The sequence below is a fragment of the Spermophilus citellus genome (assembly GCF_964194105.1).
Source record: "Spermophilus citellus genome assembly, chromosome: 4".
Lineage (NCBI taxonomy): Eukaryota > Metazoa > Chordata > Mammalia > Rodentia > Sciuridae > Spermophilus > Spermophilus citellus.
Window position 1 is genome coordinate 156,527,879 of NC_138185.1, and position 16,752 is coordinate 156,544,630.

At 36.1% G+C, this 16,752-nt stretch overlaps 1 protein-coding gene across 3 annotated transcripts in view; it reads left to right on the forward strand.

The window, feature by feature from the left end:
• The first annotated feature begins 6 nt into the window (after nt 1–6).
• The window catches only part of SLC38A6 (solute carrier family 38 member 6), a 64,677-nt gene continuing 47,931 nt past the window's right edge, over nt 7–16,752 (forward strand). For 2 of the 3 annotated variants that reach the window (XM_081288972.1, XM_081288973.1), the window contains exons 1-3: nt 7–139; nt 1,304–1,434; nt 4,874–4,947. In XM_081288972.1, the coding sequence (XP_081145098.1) occupies nt 32–139; nt 1,304–1,434; nt 4,874–4,947 (313 nt within the window). In that variant the 5' untranslated portion in view covers nt 7–31. The remainder of the gene's footprint in view (nt 140–1,303; nt 1,435–4,873; nt 4,948–16,752) is intronic. The other variant, XM_081288974.1, reaches the window with a different exon arrangement.

The following is a 16,752-nucleotide window of genomic DNA, read 5'->3' on the forward strand; positions in this document are numbered from 1 at the left end:
GGATGGACCCGGTAGTCCACCAAGGAGTGGCATGGAGGCGTTTTGGGGGAGCATCAACGCTGAGCAGGGCTGGCTCGTCTCTTCCCAGCCTTCTGAAGAGGTGGCGGCGGCCGAAGAGTTGAGCCCGTTGCTAAGCAACGTAAGTGGGCTCCGCTCTTGCGCCGGCGCTGACGCCTTGCAGCACCCCTTAAGTGCCTGCCAAATAAGAACTGGAAAAGACCGGGGAGGCGTGGGGAAAGGCATAAAGTTGGAGCCTGCCAGTGGGTCCCAAAGGCAGCAGCGGAGACTCAGATGAGATCCTCAGGCTTACGAGTGTGGCCGCAACCTCCCACATTCTAGGGATAAAAGTTTAAGTTTTCTTTCTGTACCGGCTCAGGTGGAAGAGATGCAGCACTGAGTGGAGGAGGTTGGGCACCCGACAGGATTGAACCACCATCGCTGTTTGTTAGTGTCCTTGTCGCCTTCCAGTGTCCTCCACCAGTTTTGTGAGGTCTTTGCAAGAGTAACGAGATGTTTCTTTTCTTGACTTAGTTATTGGAGGGCTATGAACATCTCAATAGGGAGATCTGTAGTGTGAAGGAATGGAGGTTGCCTGGTAATAAGCACACATAACATTTCCCTTTTTTTATTTAGTTATTTTTGCGGTGCTAAATATATTGACTCATGGTCTTATGGCATGGTTATACCACTGAGCTGTGTCCACAGCCTGCACCTCCGCTTTTTAACTGAAATTCTTGGAGAGTTTTGCTCCCAACTGCTATTTGGGGACATGGTATTCTCAGGGATATACTTGCCAAAGAATCTTGAATTGTTTCTATTTATTATATTGCCATTGCAAGGTATTCCTAACCATTGTTCCAATTGGGAGAACTAAATACATTAAGTATAAAAATAAAGATTTTATTTTGCAGCCTTAGTAATAGGAAGAACAGTTGTGGACAGCACTTCCACAAGCTGACTCAGGGTTTCTTAAGGAATCACATGAGCTGAGTCCATGTTCCTCCTCTCAGTCCCCATCCCATTCCTATCTTGTAGTCACAAGATTAGTCATGTCTCTTCCTGAAACCTACCTGGCCTCTGTACTGGGAGAGATGATTTTCCTAGGAAACCAGATTCCTGAAGCTATATCTCTAGGAGGTGAGAAGGAAACAAAAGAAAACCTGTTCTGATTAAGCAACTAGCATGTCCTGCAAAGCCTTCTTGTTTGTGGGAGATGACCTTCATAACCTCTCAGTGATTTACTGGGCAAAATTTGAACTTCACTCTCCAGATATTTAACACTATTAAATTTCTGTGCTTACAGGGACTTCACAGACAGGTATCCCCAGGAGTTTCCTTTGGTTTCTCAGTCTTTAATTTGATGAATGCCATCATGGGAAGTGGCATCCTTGGCTTAGCTTATGTTATGGCTAATACAGGTATCCTTGGATTTAGGTGAGTTTTTTTTTCTTTTAATTTCATTTTGATTGTACATTGAGAAGAAAAAAGTTAGGTTCCAGCAGCTACAATTATACAATTTCTGTTAAAATTATTTCTGAGATTTTAGTGATTTTTTTTTGCTACCTTTGTTGCTAATCTGTAGCTTAACGAGGGGGATGTGTTTGAGGAATTTTTAGGCAATTTCATTGTTGTGTGAATATCACACAATACAAACGTAGATGGTACTACACACCTAGGCTGTATTCTATCTGTTGTTCCTGTGCTATAAACCTGGATAGCATGTTACAATACTGAATACTATAGGCAATTATAACAGAATAGTATGTGTATCTAAACAAAGATAGAGAAGATACAGTAAAAACAGTATAAAAATAATGCACCTGGGGCTGGGGATATAGCTCAGTTGGTAGAGTGCTTCCCTCACATGCACAAGGCCCTGGATTCAATCCCCAGCATAATAATAATAATAATGCCCCTGTATAGGGCAAAAACCATGAATGGAACTTACAGGACTAAAAATTGCTCTGGGTGAGTCAGTGGTGATGAATATGAAGGCCTAGAACATTATTGTATACTGCTGTATGCTTTATAAACATTGTACTCTTAGGTTAAAATATATTTATAAAAAAAGTTTTTTCTCTTCAATAATAAATAACCTTAGCTTATAGTAACATTTTTACTCTATAAACTTTTAAAAAATTTAAACTTTTTGGCTCTTTTAGCCTAGGCTGTATTCCACCTGTTGTTCCTGTGCTATAAACCTGGATAGCATGTTACAATACTGAATAATATAGGCAAATAAGATAATAAGATAATAGTTAGCTTAAAACACAAACACTTGTATAGCTATGCAAAAAATATGTTTTTTCTTTATATCCTCATTCTATTAAGTTTTTTCCCTAAAATTTTTTTGTTCTCCTATTTAATTTTTGGTTAAAAACTGAAATCAAACACCCAAATTAGCCTAGGCCTACACAGGGTCAGGATAATTAGTATCATTATCTTCTACCTCCATATGTTGTCCCTCCTAGAAGTCTCCAGGGGCAGTTTCACACATGGAGCTGTTGTCTTCTATGGTAACAATGCCCTTTTCAGGAATACCTCCTGAAAAACATGTCTGAGGCTGTTTTTTATAGTTAAGTTTTATTAATGTAAGTAGGAATACATTGTAGATAACATTTATAGCATGGTAAAAGCATAAACCAGTACCACAGTCATTTATTACATTATCAAGTATTATATATTATACATAATAGTATATGCTACACTTTTGTATGACTGGAAGTGCAGGAGGTTTGTTTACCCCAGCATAACCATGAACTTGTGAATGCAATATGATAAGACAGCTGTGATATCACAAGGTAATAGTAATATTTCACATTCATTATAATTTTATGGGACCACCATTCTATATGTAATTCTTCAACCCAGAATGTTGTTATGCAGTACATGTCTGTATCCAAAAGCATCGCAAATTTTGAACACAGAACTTGATCTATTCCCATTTATAACCTTAGGAGGTGGCTTATTCAGTTTACTCATTTGTGTTAGGTCTCCAAAATTTGTTAGCTCTGTTAATCAGCTTTTCATCACTGTGAAAATACCTGAGAAAACAAAGGAGGAAAGATTTATTTTGGCTTGTGATTTAAGAGATTTCAGTCCATGGTCTACTGGCTGCACTGTTTCTGGGCCTTTGGTGAGGCAGTATCTCATGGTGGAAAGATGGTAGAGAGAAGCTGCTTACTTCATGGCAGTCAGGAAGCAGGGGGAGGAGCGCCACGGGTATACTGTCCACAAGGGCATGCCCCTCAAAAATCCACTTACTTTAATAGGTTCCTCCTCCTGCAGTTTCCACCACGTCTCAATATCCCATTCAATTTTGACCATCAGTTGAATTAATCCATTGATAAAGTTGGAGTCTTTATGATCCAATCACTTCTCAAAAGCCCCACTTCTCAACATTGCTGCATTGGGACTAAGCCTTCAATACATGATCCTTTGAAGGACATTTTAGGTCCAAACCATATCATCAGCTATGCAGCTTACTTATAAATAGCAATTTTTTGAGTGCAAATAAAACACTGTTTTCATTTCTCTTCATCTCCTCTCTTTCTCCTATTGTTAAGTACTCTCATTTCACTTTCTGAAGCCAGGTATTCTATGCCTATTCCTTTGCATCTTTTAAGACTTAGCTCATAGGCCAATTAGCCCAAAATAGAAGGCTTTCTGGCCTTTCTGTGCTTTCCACAATACTTTGTGTATATTCATAATGTTATTATAATTTATTATAACAATTTGTTACTTTCCCACTAAACCCTGAAATCCTTTAGAACTAGACCTTATCTTTAGCATCTAGCTCCATGGAAAATTGAATGCATGAAATTCAAGTTTATTTTGTTTTACTGTTAAAAGTAGATTTACTTTACTGGAAAATTTAAAATATAGAGATTTATTTGGGTATTTTTCTTTCTTTTATTCCAAAATTTTTGATAAACAAATCAACTTTTAAATATCCCATCTTGCTTTTGTTGTGGGATGTGTTCACAGACTTTCATAATTTTAAAACAAAAATATATGAGACACTGTAGGCAAGTCATAATTATAGGACTTATTTTTTGGTTCACTGTGAGAAATTATATTTTATATATCAAAGTCTAACATAGATGTGGGCTCATTGAATCATATCATCTGTCCCTTTGGGTGATGTTAAACTGTTATTAACAAGTATTAAGTGAACCACAAAGATAGAATTTTTTTAACTATTGGAGTAACCCCTGGGGATAGCTCTATAGCTAAAAGCTTATCCTGCTAGTATCTTTCTGAGAATAAGTAGTTGTTTCTTTTTGTAATGCTGTTGAGAGGACTCCACTAATTACATTGTTTGCACAGTTTTCAAATTGCATCATTAGAAGTGTGTTAGCTGAATTGTTTTGGTTTGATTTGGAGAATGAATGTGTTTTTAATAGATGCTAGGAAATATGGTCTCAATATTATAGATGAAGATATGGTAAGGAGGTCCACATCATTGGAATGGGAAGGAGGGTGAGAGGGAAGAGCAAAGACAGTGAGATTTCATAACTAAATTTTTTGTTAGGCTTAGGACAAAACTAGTCACAAAAGGGAAGTATCAAAATCATTGAATGGCTGAACCAGCAGTCAGCAGACAAGAATGTAAAATAAGGAAGTTTTCTTTTTTTTAATAAACCTTGTTTCTCATTTTTTTTTAATTTTAAAAGCAGTAGTTTTCATTTAAATAAATCTTGGTAAATAAAGAAGAGTAGAAAACTATCTTCTTAATTTCTACTATACTTCTACAACTCAGAGATAGTTCCTGTGAACATATGAATGTAAAGAAATTTGCTTTTGTAATGAGATGCCATTAAGAAAGAAACACTTCTGGTGAGATTTGACTATGTGTTCCCTTATATTTTAGTTTATTGCTGCTGATGGTTGCTCTCCTGGGTTCTTACTCAGTTCATCTCCTGCTTAGTATGTGTATTCAGACAGGTGAGTAAAATTACCATGCTGGTTCATTTGATGAAGCAGTGCCCTGAGTTTCTGTTTACATATAGGATTGGATATCTCAAATCTTAATTGCTAGAGCCAAGAGTGTAGGTTAGTAGTAGAATGTATGTTCAGCATGCAGGCCCTGGGTTCAGTCTCCAGCAGCATGCGCACACATGCACTCACACACACACAAAATCTAATTTCCATTAATACATAGAGTGGTCAAAATGAAAAATTTCAAATGCCAGGCTATATAGACCAAGTCCTATGGGGAAATATCCAAGCACAGGACAGAAGAAGGAGACTAGCATTTTAACTACTTTCCACCACAAAGCACAATGTTGTTTTCTGGGTTAGAGTAGATTAAGGGAGGCACCTAAGAGGTGTTCAAAGCATATGCTTACAGGGAAGCAACAATATTCATTATGATCTTATTTCTCCTTGGTTGATCATTTCCTTAAGGAGAATACCTTCTCAGATCTATAACTTCCTTCCCTGCCTTCTGTCTGTCTTCTAGACAGAGCTTGGAGTGGCAGAACTAGGATTTTAGGAGGCAAGGTCATAAAGCTTTGAATTTATTTTAATATGCTTGATATTTTTACTTACAAGTCTCGAATAAGGTAATTTTTCTTAATTGACAGAAGTATGTGCAATTAATACAATATATGTGTGTATATTTTTTCCATTTGGAACTTTATTATGTATAAGTTATTTAAAGTTGCAATAATAAAAATATATGAATTACACAACTACCTTTATAAGGTTTTCCTTTTGACATTAACACATATCCTATAGCCATTGTTCCTGGTCTGGTCTAGTCTTTTATCTATTCAGTCTCTTTTATCCTTGGATTAGATCAGTTTTGATGCCAAAATCAGGAGTTGAATTTCCACATTGGAGAGTTCACTTAGCTCTGTCTGGTTGTATGGCTTTCATACTTTTAGAAGCAGAATAGATACATAAAATAGATTTTAAAAATAGGCTTTTTCTGGGCCGGGCATGGTGGTACATGCCTGTAATCCTAGCAGCTTGGGATGCTAAAACAGGAGCATCACAAGTTCAAAGCCAGCCTCAGCAAAATTGAGGCACTAAGCAGCTCAGTGAGATCCTGTCTCTAAATAAAATACAAAATAGGACTGGAGATGTGGCTCAGTGGTTGAGTGCCCCTGAGTTCAATTCCTGGTACCCAACAACAACAAAAATTGACTTATTCTGGATTTAAACAGGTGAAAGAAATCCAAAGATATTTTTGGAGAATTTTAACTCTTCAGAACATAGTTCTAAAACCATTGCTCAAGTTTGTTTTCCTAAAACTTGTCTATTCATCAGAAACACCTGTCAATCTTTTTTTATAAACAGATTTCTTAGCAAGCCCTCTGTGTGATTTTTAATGGAAAAACAACTAGGATTCATAGTTCATAAATGTAATATGTACCATTGCTTTGGTCATCTTGCCTACAGATGCATGTCTCTGCTCATAGGTGAATGTGTAGACAGATGAAAATGCTAGGAAACAATGCAAAGAAGAAAGTTGTTTGTAACCACATCTCAAATAATAGTTTTAGATAAATATATTTGTATATCCTGCTGAATCTTAACTAAAATTTTAATTTTGAAATTTTGCTTATTTGTGTGAAAATTACTTTCATTGAATTGTGATAGTTTATTTAACATTGTAATAAGTTCTTTTGATGAATTCTATTAAAAAATTAATGCTCTGTGGCAATTAAGTCTTCTTTAACTAAAATGTTTTATTAAATTTAATTTGGGGAAGTAGTATTCAATTTAATGGAGCTACTAAATGATGTTAATTTTTTCCCTCTCCTTTTAGTTCATCTGTATTTAACTTTAAAATTCTAACACTGCCTCCTCTTCTTTTCTGTAACTCTTGGGCATATAAAGTAAAAACATCTCTTTCTCTTTTTTCTTTTTCTTTGACTTTTGCAGCTTATTTTGGTCTGTGAACTAACTTTTTCATGGTTCTTCATATGTACTGAACTGATGCAGGTGTCTTCCATTGATTGAATTCCTTCAGTCATTGTAATTCTCTGGAGGTAGGCTCCCTCTCCCTCCCTAATACATTTGCAGAAGTCTAGAGAATTAATGTAGCTAATTTTTGCTATTGGTTTGTTGGACTATCATAAACTAGTTACAATGTTTGTATTGGAATCGTCCAGAAAAAGAGGTATTTTAAGTCTTTACAAAATAATTTCTTTGTCTGGAGGTAAAAAGTGAAGAGAAATATTTATCTTGATTAAGAACCAAAGTATTTCTTCACATGAAATTCTCTTGTTTTGGATTTTATATAGGATTGGGTCTAGCAAGACTTTTCTTGGGAGCTGAGGTGGCATATAAGGTATCTTATTCTCATTAGCCTTAGTTTGCTGTATGTAAAATGGCTCTGATAATACTTTCCTCTTGGGATTGTTCTGAAAATGAAATAAAATAACGTGTATAAAATTTCAAGTCCTTGATAAATGCTAGCTCCTATTACGTGTACTCACTGGGACAAAATCTTGAAATATTGCAAAGTGTCATGGACACTGCGATCTTAGAAACAGTTGGCTTATTGCCATTCCATGGGAACACATCTTGTGCTCTGGAATTAAACTTTCAGCTTCCTTCCTCTGGCCTCTACATCACTATTAGAAAAAGGGAATGAGAATTATAGAACTTTGTATGCTTCTGGCCCAAACCCCTACTCTAGTCCCTAAGCCTTCCCAAGCACTGTTATTACCATCCTATGCCTCAAAACCATTTGGATTAATAGTATCATAATATTTATCTCAAATATGTCAGTCACTTCAGTTATTCTTTATTTCCCAGACTCATCCATTATAGCTGTTGCCTGTTTTCTGACCTCATTTTCCTATTGTCTCCACCTCCTAAAACCCTTCCACTATGCTCCTGAACTCACAATCAGCAAAACCTGCATGTCCTTGATTCTTTTCTGAACATTCTCTTCCTTTTCTTAACCTAAGAAAATACTCAGCTCCTCTGAGGACACTGCATCATTGTTCACTCTTTCCTTCCATGTCCCTCATACCATTTGGAAGATTGGATGGATGCCCTGGTTATATCTCATATCTACTTCTCAACCATCTTCTTCCTCTTAAACCCCCAACTTTGAATCACATAAGTATATACCACCTACTCCTCTCCATGTTGTTATTGTCCAAATACTCCTATACCATCTCCTGTCATTTCAAGAATATTTTAATTAAGAGCCAAAATATTAATCTCCCATTTCTTTTAGTTTCTTCAATATTGCCCCATCATATTTTTAGATGATTTCTGTGTTCATGTAGCCAAATATTATAATATTTTTAGTTCTTGAATCTCTTCAATGATTATATCCTCTATCTACCTCAGCCTATTTATTTCTTGGTCATATTTTCTTGGTTGATCATGTCATTACCAAAATGGTGTTGCCATCCAAAATCTCATTTTTAAATGTCCAGTTCTCCAGCCACCACCATCTTCCACTTTTCTCATTCTCTGAAATAGCCCAGCTCTTTGACAATTCTTCACCCCCAACTAGGACTTTAATTTGATTTTCCCACCTTTGCACTATCCCTCACATAGTTGTCTCAACTCACCACAGTCTTTATCACCTTCATGCCTTGCTGTCTCTGAATAATACTGTAAACTGTTATAGTTGACCAGTTATGGATTGATGATTTCACTCCACACTCCAGATACCCATATCAGCTATAATTGGAACTCTCATTTAGATGCTCTATAGGCATTATAAGCCCAGTGTGTTCAAAGTTAAACTTACCTTTCATCTCTGACATCTCAAAATGTGTTTCTATTCCTGTGTACCTACCCCAGTGAATGGTATCACTTAGTTTTTATCTCATATGTCACCAAGTTACTAATCAATTTTTAAATATTTCTTAGATCTAATTCTTGTTCCTTATTGCTACTGGATAGATCATGCCATAACCCCTCACAAGGATTATATTGGAGTTGAATCATAACATGAATATAAATTATAAGATCCTAAAGAGGAAGGAAAAATAATACTTTAAATAGGACTGAGCAATCCAGTTTGCATTCTCCTCAAAGGATGTATATTCATCTGGAGTTTGAGTGTAAGGTGCAAAATACAAATAATACCATTCCCTTTGTTAGTCAAGGTTTGTTTTCTTCAAAGATAAAATTTATATTGAGTTTACTGTATGTGTGGTGCTGATTTAAGAGATTTGTATTTATCAATTGATCTGAGGTTGATAATGTAAAATTTATAGCCACTTTGGAATACATTTTTTCTTTGTATTTTTGCTTTGTTTTTTGTGAAACCAAACATAACTTACTCTGTGATGCCCCTCTTGGTATTTACTAAAATGAATTCAAGACTTACTGTCTACCTATGCATGGATGTTTACAGCAGTGTTATTTACAATTGGTGAAATTTGGGAGCAACCAAAATATCCTCATTAGTGAATGAAAAAAAAGCCATTGAAACATATTGATACAATAAATAAAGAAATGAGCCATCAAGATACAAAAAGGGGACTAGGATTGTGGCTCAGTGGTAGAGTGCTCACCTAGTGCATGCAGGCCCTGGGTTCAATCCTCAGGTACCACATGAAAATAAATAAAACAAAGGTATTGTGTACAACTAAAAAATAATTTTTTTAAAAAAAAAGGTATAGAGGAATTTAAAATACATACTACTGGGTAAAAGAAACCATGGGATCCAGCAGTTCCTCTTTGGGTTATGTGCACACAGGATATGAAATCAGTACCTTGTAGAGATAATCAGTGCTCTCCTGTCAACTGTAGTATCATTCCCAATAGCCAAATTGTGGAAAGAACCTAAGTGTCTGTCAGTAGATGAATGAATAAAGAAATTATATATTTATAATGTAACATTATTCAGCCTTAAAAAAAGAGATCTTTTCAAGTTTGCTAAGTAAAATAAGCAAGACATAGAAAGAAAAATTCTGCATCTTCTCATTTACATGTGGAATCTAAAAAAGTCAAAGACATGGAAACAAAGAATAGAACAGTTTACAGGGGCTCTGGGGAGGTGGGGAGGGATGAGGAGTTGATGATCAAAGTTTATGAAATCATAGATGATGCATAAATATAAAAATTAATGTACAGCGTGTTGAATATAGTTAATACTGTATTATTTATTAGAGATTTGCCAAGACAGTAGATTTCAGGTGCTTTCATCATAAAAAGAAAAAGGTGGGGGGAGGTAAGGGAAGAAGAAAGAAACAGAAGGGAGCTGGGGAAGAAATAAAGGGAGCAGGAGGAGGGAGAAGGGAAAGGGAAGTACCCAGGACTGAATTAGAGCAAATTATATTCCATGCCTATATAGTTATGTCAAAATGAATCCCAATGTTATGTGTAATTAAATAGAACCAAGGAAAAGGAAAAAAATATGTGGGTTTTTTTGCTGAGGCAGTGAGAGGTTTAAGACTCAAGGTAGATACTGCAATTCACCACTTGTTGCTTCCAGAGAGAATTTTGGTCTTTTCTGAATCCTATAACATAGTCTCTTTTTTTGAGAAAGAGAATATAGTCCCCTGTCTTCCTCTTCCTATAGAAGATTACAATTCTTTTATGAGGATTTTTATTTTTAGTAATGGAACATGTGGAGTGAAAGGGCCTTTTGCTGTCCATATTTTGTTTTGTGGGGTTTTTTTCCCATTTGTTTTGTTTTGAGATGAAGTCTCTCTGTGTTGCTCAGAATGGCCTGGAACTCAAGATCCTCCCCTAAAGTAGCTAGGATTACAGGGGAGAGCTACTGTGTTCAACTTGTTTTGTCTTTTAAAGCAAAGGTTTTTAAAACTGTCTAGGGCAGTAATTTTCAACACTCCCTTTTTATAGTAAATATTTTCTAAATGCTCCTGTTACTACCTGAAAAAAAAAATCAGTAGGTATTATAATGTACCTGTGGTGGATTGAATAATTGCCCTCCAAAAGACAGTCACATCCTAACTCCTAGAACCTGTGGATGTTATATTATATGACAAAAAAGAACTCTGTAGGTATGACTAAGTTAAGGAGTTTGAGATAGCAAGATTATCTTGGCAGGCTCTAAATTCAGTCATATGTGTCATAGAAGGAAGAACACAGACAGAAGAAGCAGTGTGACCATAGGCAGAGAGTGGAGTGATAAAACCACAAATAAAGGTATAATAACAGTACCAGAACCTGGAAGAGACAAGGAATAGAGTCTTTCCAGAACCTTAAAAAGGAATGTGCCATGTTGACACCTTGATTTTGGCTCAGCTAAACTGAATTTGGACTTATGGCCTTCAGAACTGTGAAAAAAATAAATTTCTGTTGTTTTAAGCCACCAAATTTATGATAGTTTTTTAGAGCAGCCATAGAAAACTAGTGTACTACCTATGTATTATATAATGCCATTACAATAAAATAAAAGAGAAGAAGAAACAAAGTAAATGTTGGTGTATATTTTCCATCCCTTTAGGAATCAATTTTTGACAAAATTCCAAACAAATTAGTAAGTAACACACCAACTTAGAGCTTCCTGCATTTACATGGTAATTGTACTCTTAGAAATTTAGTTTATATTCAGATCATTAACCATGTTTTTATAACATCTACCATGTGCTTGACACACACAGGGCATTTTATAAAAGCTGGATATGTGGGTAATGAATGGATGAATGTCCTAAAACTATAGAGGAGTTACATTTTATAAGTTTCAAAATTAACATACAAGGCAAAAGTTATGCTTAGTCAAATTACCTTTGGAAATTCCTGCTGTGTACAGTGGCACACACCTATGACCCTAGTGACTTGGGAGGCTGAGGCAGGAAGATCACCAAGTTGAGACCAACCTTGGCAATTTAGTAAGACTCTGTCTTGGGGCTGGGGATGTGGCTCAAGCGGTAGCGCGCTCGCCTGGCACGCGTGCGGCCCAGGTTCGATCCTCAGCACCACATACAAACAAAGATGTTGTGTCCCTTGAAAACTAAAAAATAAATGTCAGTCTTTCTCTTAAAAAAAAAAAAGACTCTGTCTTAAAGTAAAAAAGGTCTGGGGATGTAGCTCAGTGGTAAAGACCCCCTAGTTCAATCCCCAGTACTGGTTCAATCCTTATATAAGAAAAAAAAAAGATTTTTTAATTTTTTTTTATTTTTTTTTTTTGGTTGTTCACAACATTGCAAAGCTCTTGACATATCATATTTCATACATTAGATTGAAGTGGGTTATGAACTCCCAATTTTACCACAAATGCAGATTGCAGAATCACGTCGGTTACACATCCACAATTTTTCATAATGCCCTATTAGTAACTGTTGTATTCTGCTACCTTTCCTATCCCCTACGATCCCCCCTCCCCTTCCCTCACATCTTCTCTCTCTACCCCATCTACTGTAATTCATTTCTCTCCTTGTTTATTTTCCCATTCCCCTCACAACCTCTTATATGTAATTTTGTATAGCAATGAGGGTCTCCCTTCATTTCCATGCAATTTCCCTTTTCTCTCTCTTTCCCTCTCATCTCATGTCTCTGTTTAAAGTTAATCTTTTCTTCCTGCTCTTCCTCCCTACTCTGTTCATAGTTGCTCTCATTATATCAAAGAAGACATTTGGTATTTGTTTTTTAGAGATTGGCTAGCTTCACTAAGCATAATCTGCTCTAGTGCCATTCATTTCCCTGCAAATTCCATGATTTTGTCATTTTTTAGTGCTGCGTAATTTCCATGGTGTATAAATGCCACATTTTTTTTATCCGGGCATCTGGTTGGTTCCACAGTCTAGCTATTGTGAATTGTGGTGCTATGAACATCGATGTGGCAGTATCCCTGTAGCATGCTCTTTTAAGGTCTTCAGGGAATAGTCCGAGAAGGGCAATAGCAGGGTCAAATGGTGGTTCCATTCCCATCTTTCCCAGGAATCTCCAAACTGCTTTCCAAATTGGCCGCACCAATTTGCAGTCCCACCAGCAATGTACAAGTGTACCCTTTTCTCCACATCCTCGCCAGCACTTGTTGTTGTTTGACTTCCTAATGGCTGCCAATCTTACTGGAGTGAGATGGTATCTTAGGGTGGTTTTGATTTGCATTTCTCTGACTGCTAGAGATGGTGAGCATTTTTTCATGTACTTGTTGATTGATTGTATATCCTCCTCTGAGAAGTGTCTGTTCAGGTCCTTGGCCCATTTGTTGATTGGGTTATTTGTTATCTTATTGTCGAATTGTTTGAGTTCTTTGTATACTCTGGCTATTAGGGCTCTATCTGAAGTGTGAGGAGTAAAAATTTGTTCCCAGGATGTAGGCTCCCTATTTACCTCTCTTATTGTTTCTCTTGCTGAGAAAAAACTTTTTAGTTTAAGTAAGTCCCATTTGTTGATTCTTGTTATTAACTCTTGTTCTATGGGTGTCCTATTAAGGAATTTGGAGCCCGACCCCACAATATGTAGATCGGAGCCAACTTTTTCTTCTATCAGACGCAGAGTCTCTGATTTGATATCTAGCTCCTTGATCCATTTTGAGTTAACTCTTGTGCATGGCGAGAGAAAAGGATTCAGTTTCATTTTGTTGCATATGGATTTCCAGTTTTCCCAACACCATGTGTTGAAGATGCTATCCTTCCTCCATTGCATGCTTTTAGCCCCTTTATCCAATATAAGATAGTTGTAACTTTGTGGATTAGACTCTGTGTCCTCTATTCTGTACCATTGGTCCACCCGCCTGTTTTGGTACCAGTACCATGCTGTTTTTGTCACTATTGCTCTGTAATATAGTTTGAAATCTGGTATCGCTACACCGCCTGATTCACACTTCCTGTTTAGAATTGCTTTTGCTATTCTGGGTCTTTTATTTTTCCATATGAATTTCATGATTGCTTTATCTATTTCTACAAGAAGTGCCATTGGGATTTTGATTGGCATTGCATTAAACCTATAGAGAACTTTTGGTAATATCGCCATTTTGATAATGTTAGTTCTGCCTATCCATGAACAGGGTATAGTTTTCCATCTTCTAAGATCTTCTTCTACTTCTCTCTTTAGGGTTCTGTAGTTTTCATTGTATAAATCTTTCACCTCTTTTGTTAGGTTTATTCCCAAGTATTTTTTTTTTTTTGAGGATATTGTGAATGGAGTGTTTTTCCTCATTTCCGTTTCAGAAGTTTTGTCGCTGATATACAGAAATGCCTTTGATTTATGCGTGTTGATTTTATATCCTGCCACTTTGCTGAATTCATTTATTAGTTCTAGTAGTTTCTTTGTAGACCCTTTTGGGTCTTCTAGGTATAGAATCATGTCGTCCGCAAATAGTGATAATTTAAGTTCTTCTTTTCCTATTTTTATGCCTTTAATTTCTTTTGTCTGTCTAATTGCTCTGGCTAGTATTTCAAGGACTAAATTAAATAGAAGTGGTGAGAGAGGGCATCCCTGTCTTGTTCCAGATTTTAGAGGGAATGCTTTCAACTTTTGTCCATTCAGAATGATGCTAGCCTGAGGCTTAGCATAGATAGCTTTTACAATGTCAAGGTAAGTTCCTGTTATCCCTAGTTTTTCTAACGTTTTGAACATAAAGGGATGCTGTACTTTGTCGAATGCTTTCTCTGCGTCTATCGAGATGATCCTATGGTTCTTATCTTTAAGTCTATTGATGTGGTGAATAACATTTATTGATTTCCGTATATTGAACCATCCTTGCATCCCAGGGATGAATCCTACTTGATCATGGTGCACAATTTTTTTGATGTGTTTTTGTATTCAATTCGCCAGAATTTTATTGAGGATTTTTGCATCTAGGTTCATTAGAGGTATTGGTCTGTAGTTTTCTTTCTTTGAGGTGTCTTTGTCTGGTTTCAGAATCAGGGTGATGTTGGCCTCATAGAATGAATTTGGAAGAGCTCCCTCTTTTTCTATTTCCTGAAATAACTTGAAAAGTATTGATATTAATTCTTCTTTAAAGGTTTTGTAAAACTCCACTGTATACCCATCCGGTCCTGGGCTTTTCTTGGTTGGTAGTCTTTTGATTGCTTCTTCAACTTCATCCATTGATATTGGTCTGTTCAAATTCTGTGTATCCTCCTGACTCAGTCTGGGCAAATCATATGACTTAAGAAATTTATCGATGTCTTCACTATCTTCTATTTTATTGGAATATAGGTTTTCAAAATAATTTCTAATTGTCTTCTGTATTTCTGTAGCATCTGTTGTGATATTGCCTTTTTCATCCCGTATGTTAGTAATTTGAGTTCTCTCTATTCTTCTCTTCATTAGCATGGCTAAAGGTCTGTCGATCTTATTTATTTTTTCGAAGAACCAACTTTTAGTTTTGTTAATTTTTTCAATAGTTTCTTTTGTTTCAATTTCATTGATTTCCGCTCTGATTTTAATTATTTCTTGCCTTCTGCTACATTTGCTGTTGGTTTGCTCTTCCTTTTCTAGGGCTTTGAGATGAAGTATGAGCTCATTTATTTGTTGTTTTTTTCTTTTTTTGAGGAATGACCACCAGGCGATGAATTTCCCTCTTAAAACTGCTTTCATTGTGTCCCATAGATTCCGATATGTTGTGTCTGTATTTTCATTTATCTCTAAGAATTTTTTGATTTCCTCCTTTATGTCTTCTGTAACCCATTGATCATTCAGTAACATATTGTTCATTTTCCATGTGATGTAGGATTTTTCCTTCCTTCTTTTATCATTGATTTCCAGTTTCATTCCATTATGATCAGATAAAATGCAAGGTATTATCTCCACCCCTTTATAGTTACTGAGGGTTGCCCTATGGCATAATATATGATCTATTTTTGAGAAGGATCCATGTGCTGCTGAGAAAAAAGTATATCCATTTGATGATGGTTGATATATTCTATATATGTCAGTTAAGTCTAGGTTATTGATTGTGATATTGAGTTCTATAGTTTCTTTATTCAACTTTTGTTTGGAGGATCTGTCCAATGGTGAGAGAGGTGTGTTGAAGTCACCTATAATTATTGTGTTGTGGTGTATTTGATTCTTGAACTTGAGGAGAATTTGTTTTATGAATGTCGCAGCACCATTATTTGGTGCATAAATATTGATAATTGTTATGTCTTGATGGTGAATGGTTCCTTTTAACAGTATATAATGTCCTTCCTTATCCCTTTTGATTAACTTAGTCTTGAAGTCGATTTTATTCGATATGAGGATGGCCACCCCTGCTTGCTTACGAGGACTGTGTGCATGGTATATTTTTTCCCAACCTTTCACCTTCAGCCTGTGTATGTCTTTTCCAATCAGATGTGTCTCCTGGATGCAGCATATTCTTGGATTTGGTTTTTTAATCCATGTTACCAGCCTATGTCGCTTTATTGGAGAGTTTAAGCCATTAACATTCAGAGTTACTATTGATATATGGTTTGTACTTCCACCCATGTTTGATTATTTATCCTTTTTTAAAAAAATTTAGCTTGTTTCTCCATGATTATCTTTCCCCTCGCCCTCTGTCTTTACCGGGGCACTTCCCACTGATGGTTTTGGTTATTGTTTTTCATTTCTTCCTCGTGTAGTGTTTTGCTCAAAATGCTTTGCAATGCTGGTTTTCTGGCTGCAAATTCTTTTAACTTTTGTTTATCATGAAAGATTTTTATTTCGTTGTCATACCTGAAGCTTAATTTTGCTGGATACAGAATTCTTGGTTGGCATCCATTGTCTTTCAGTGTTTGAAATACATTGTTCCATGACCTTCTTGCTTTCAGGGTCTGTGATGAAAAATCCGTTGTTAACCTTATTGGTTTACCCCTGAATGTAATCTGTCTCCTTTCTCTTGTAGCTTTTAATATTTTCTCTTTGTTCTGTATATTGGATATCTTC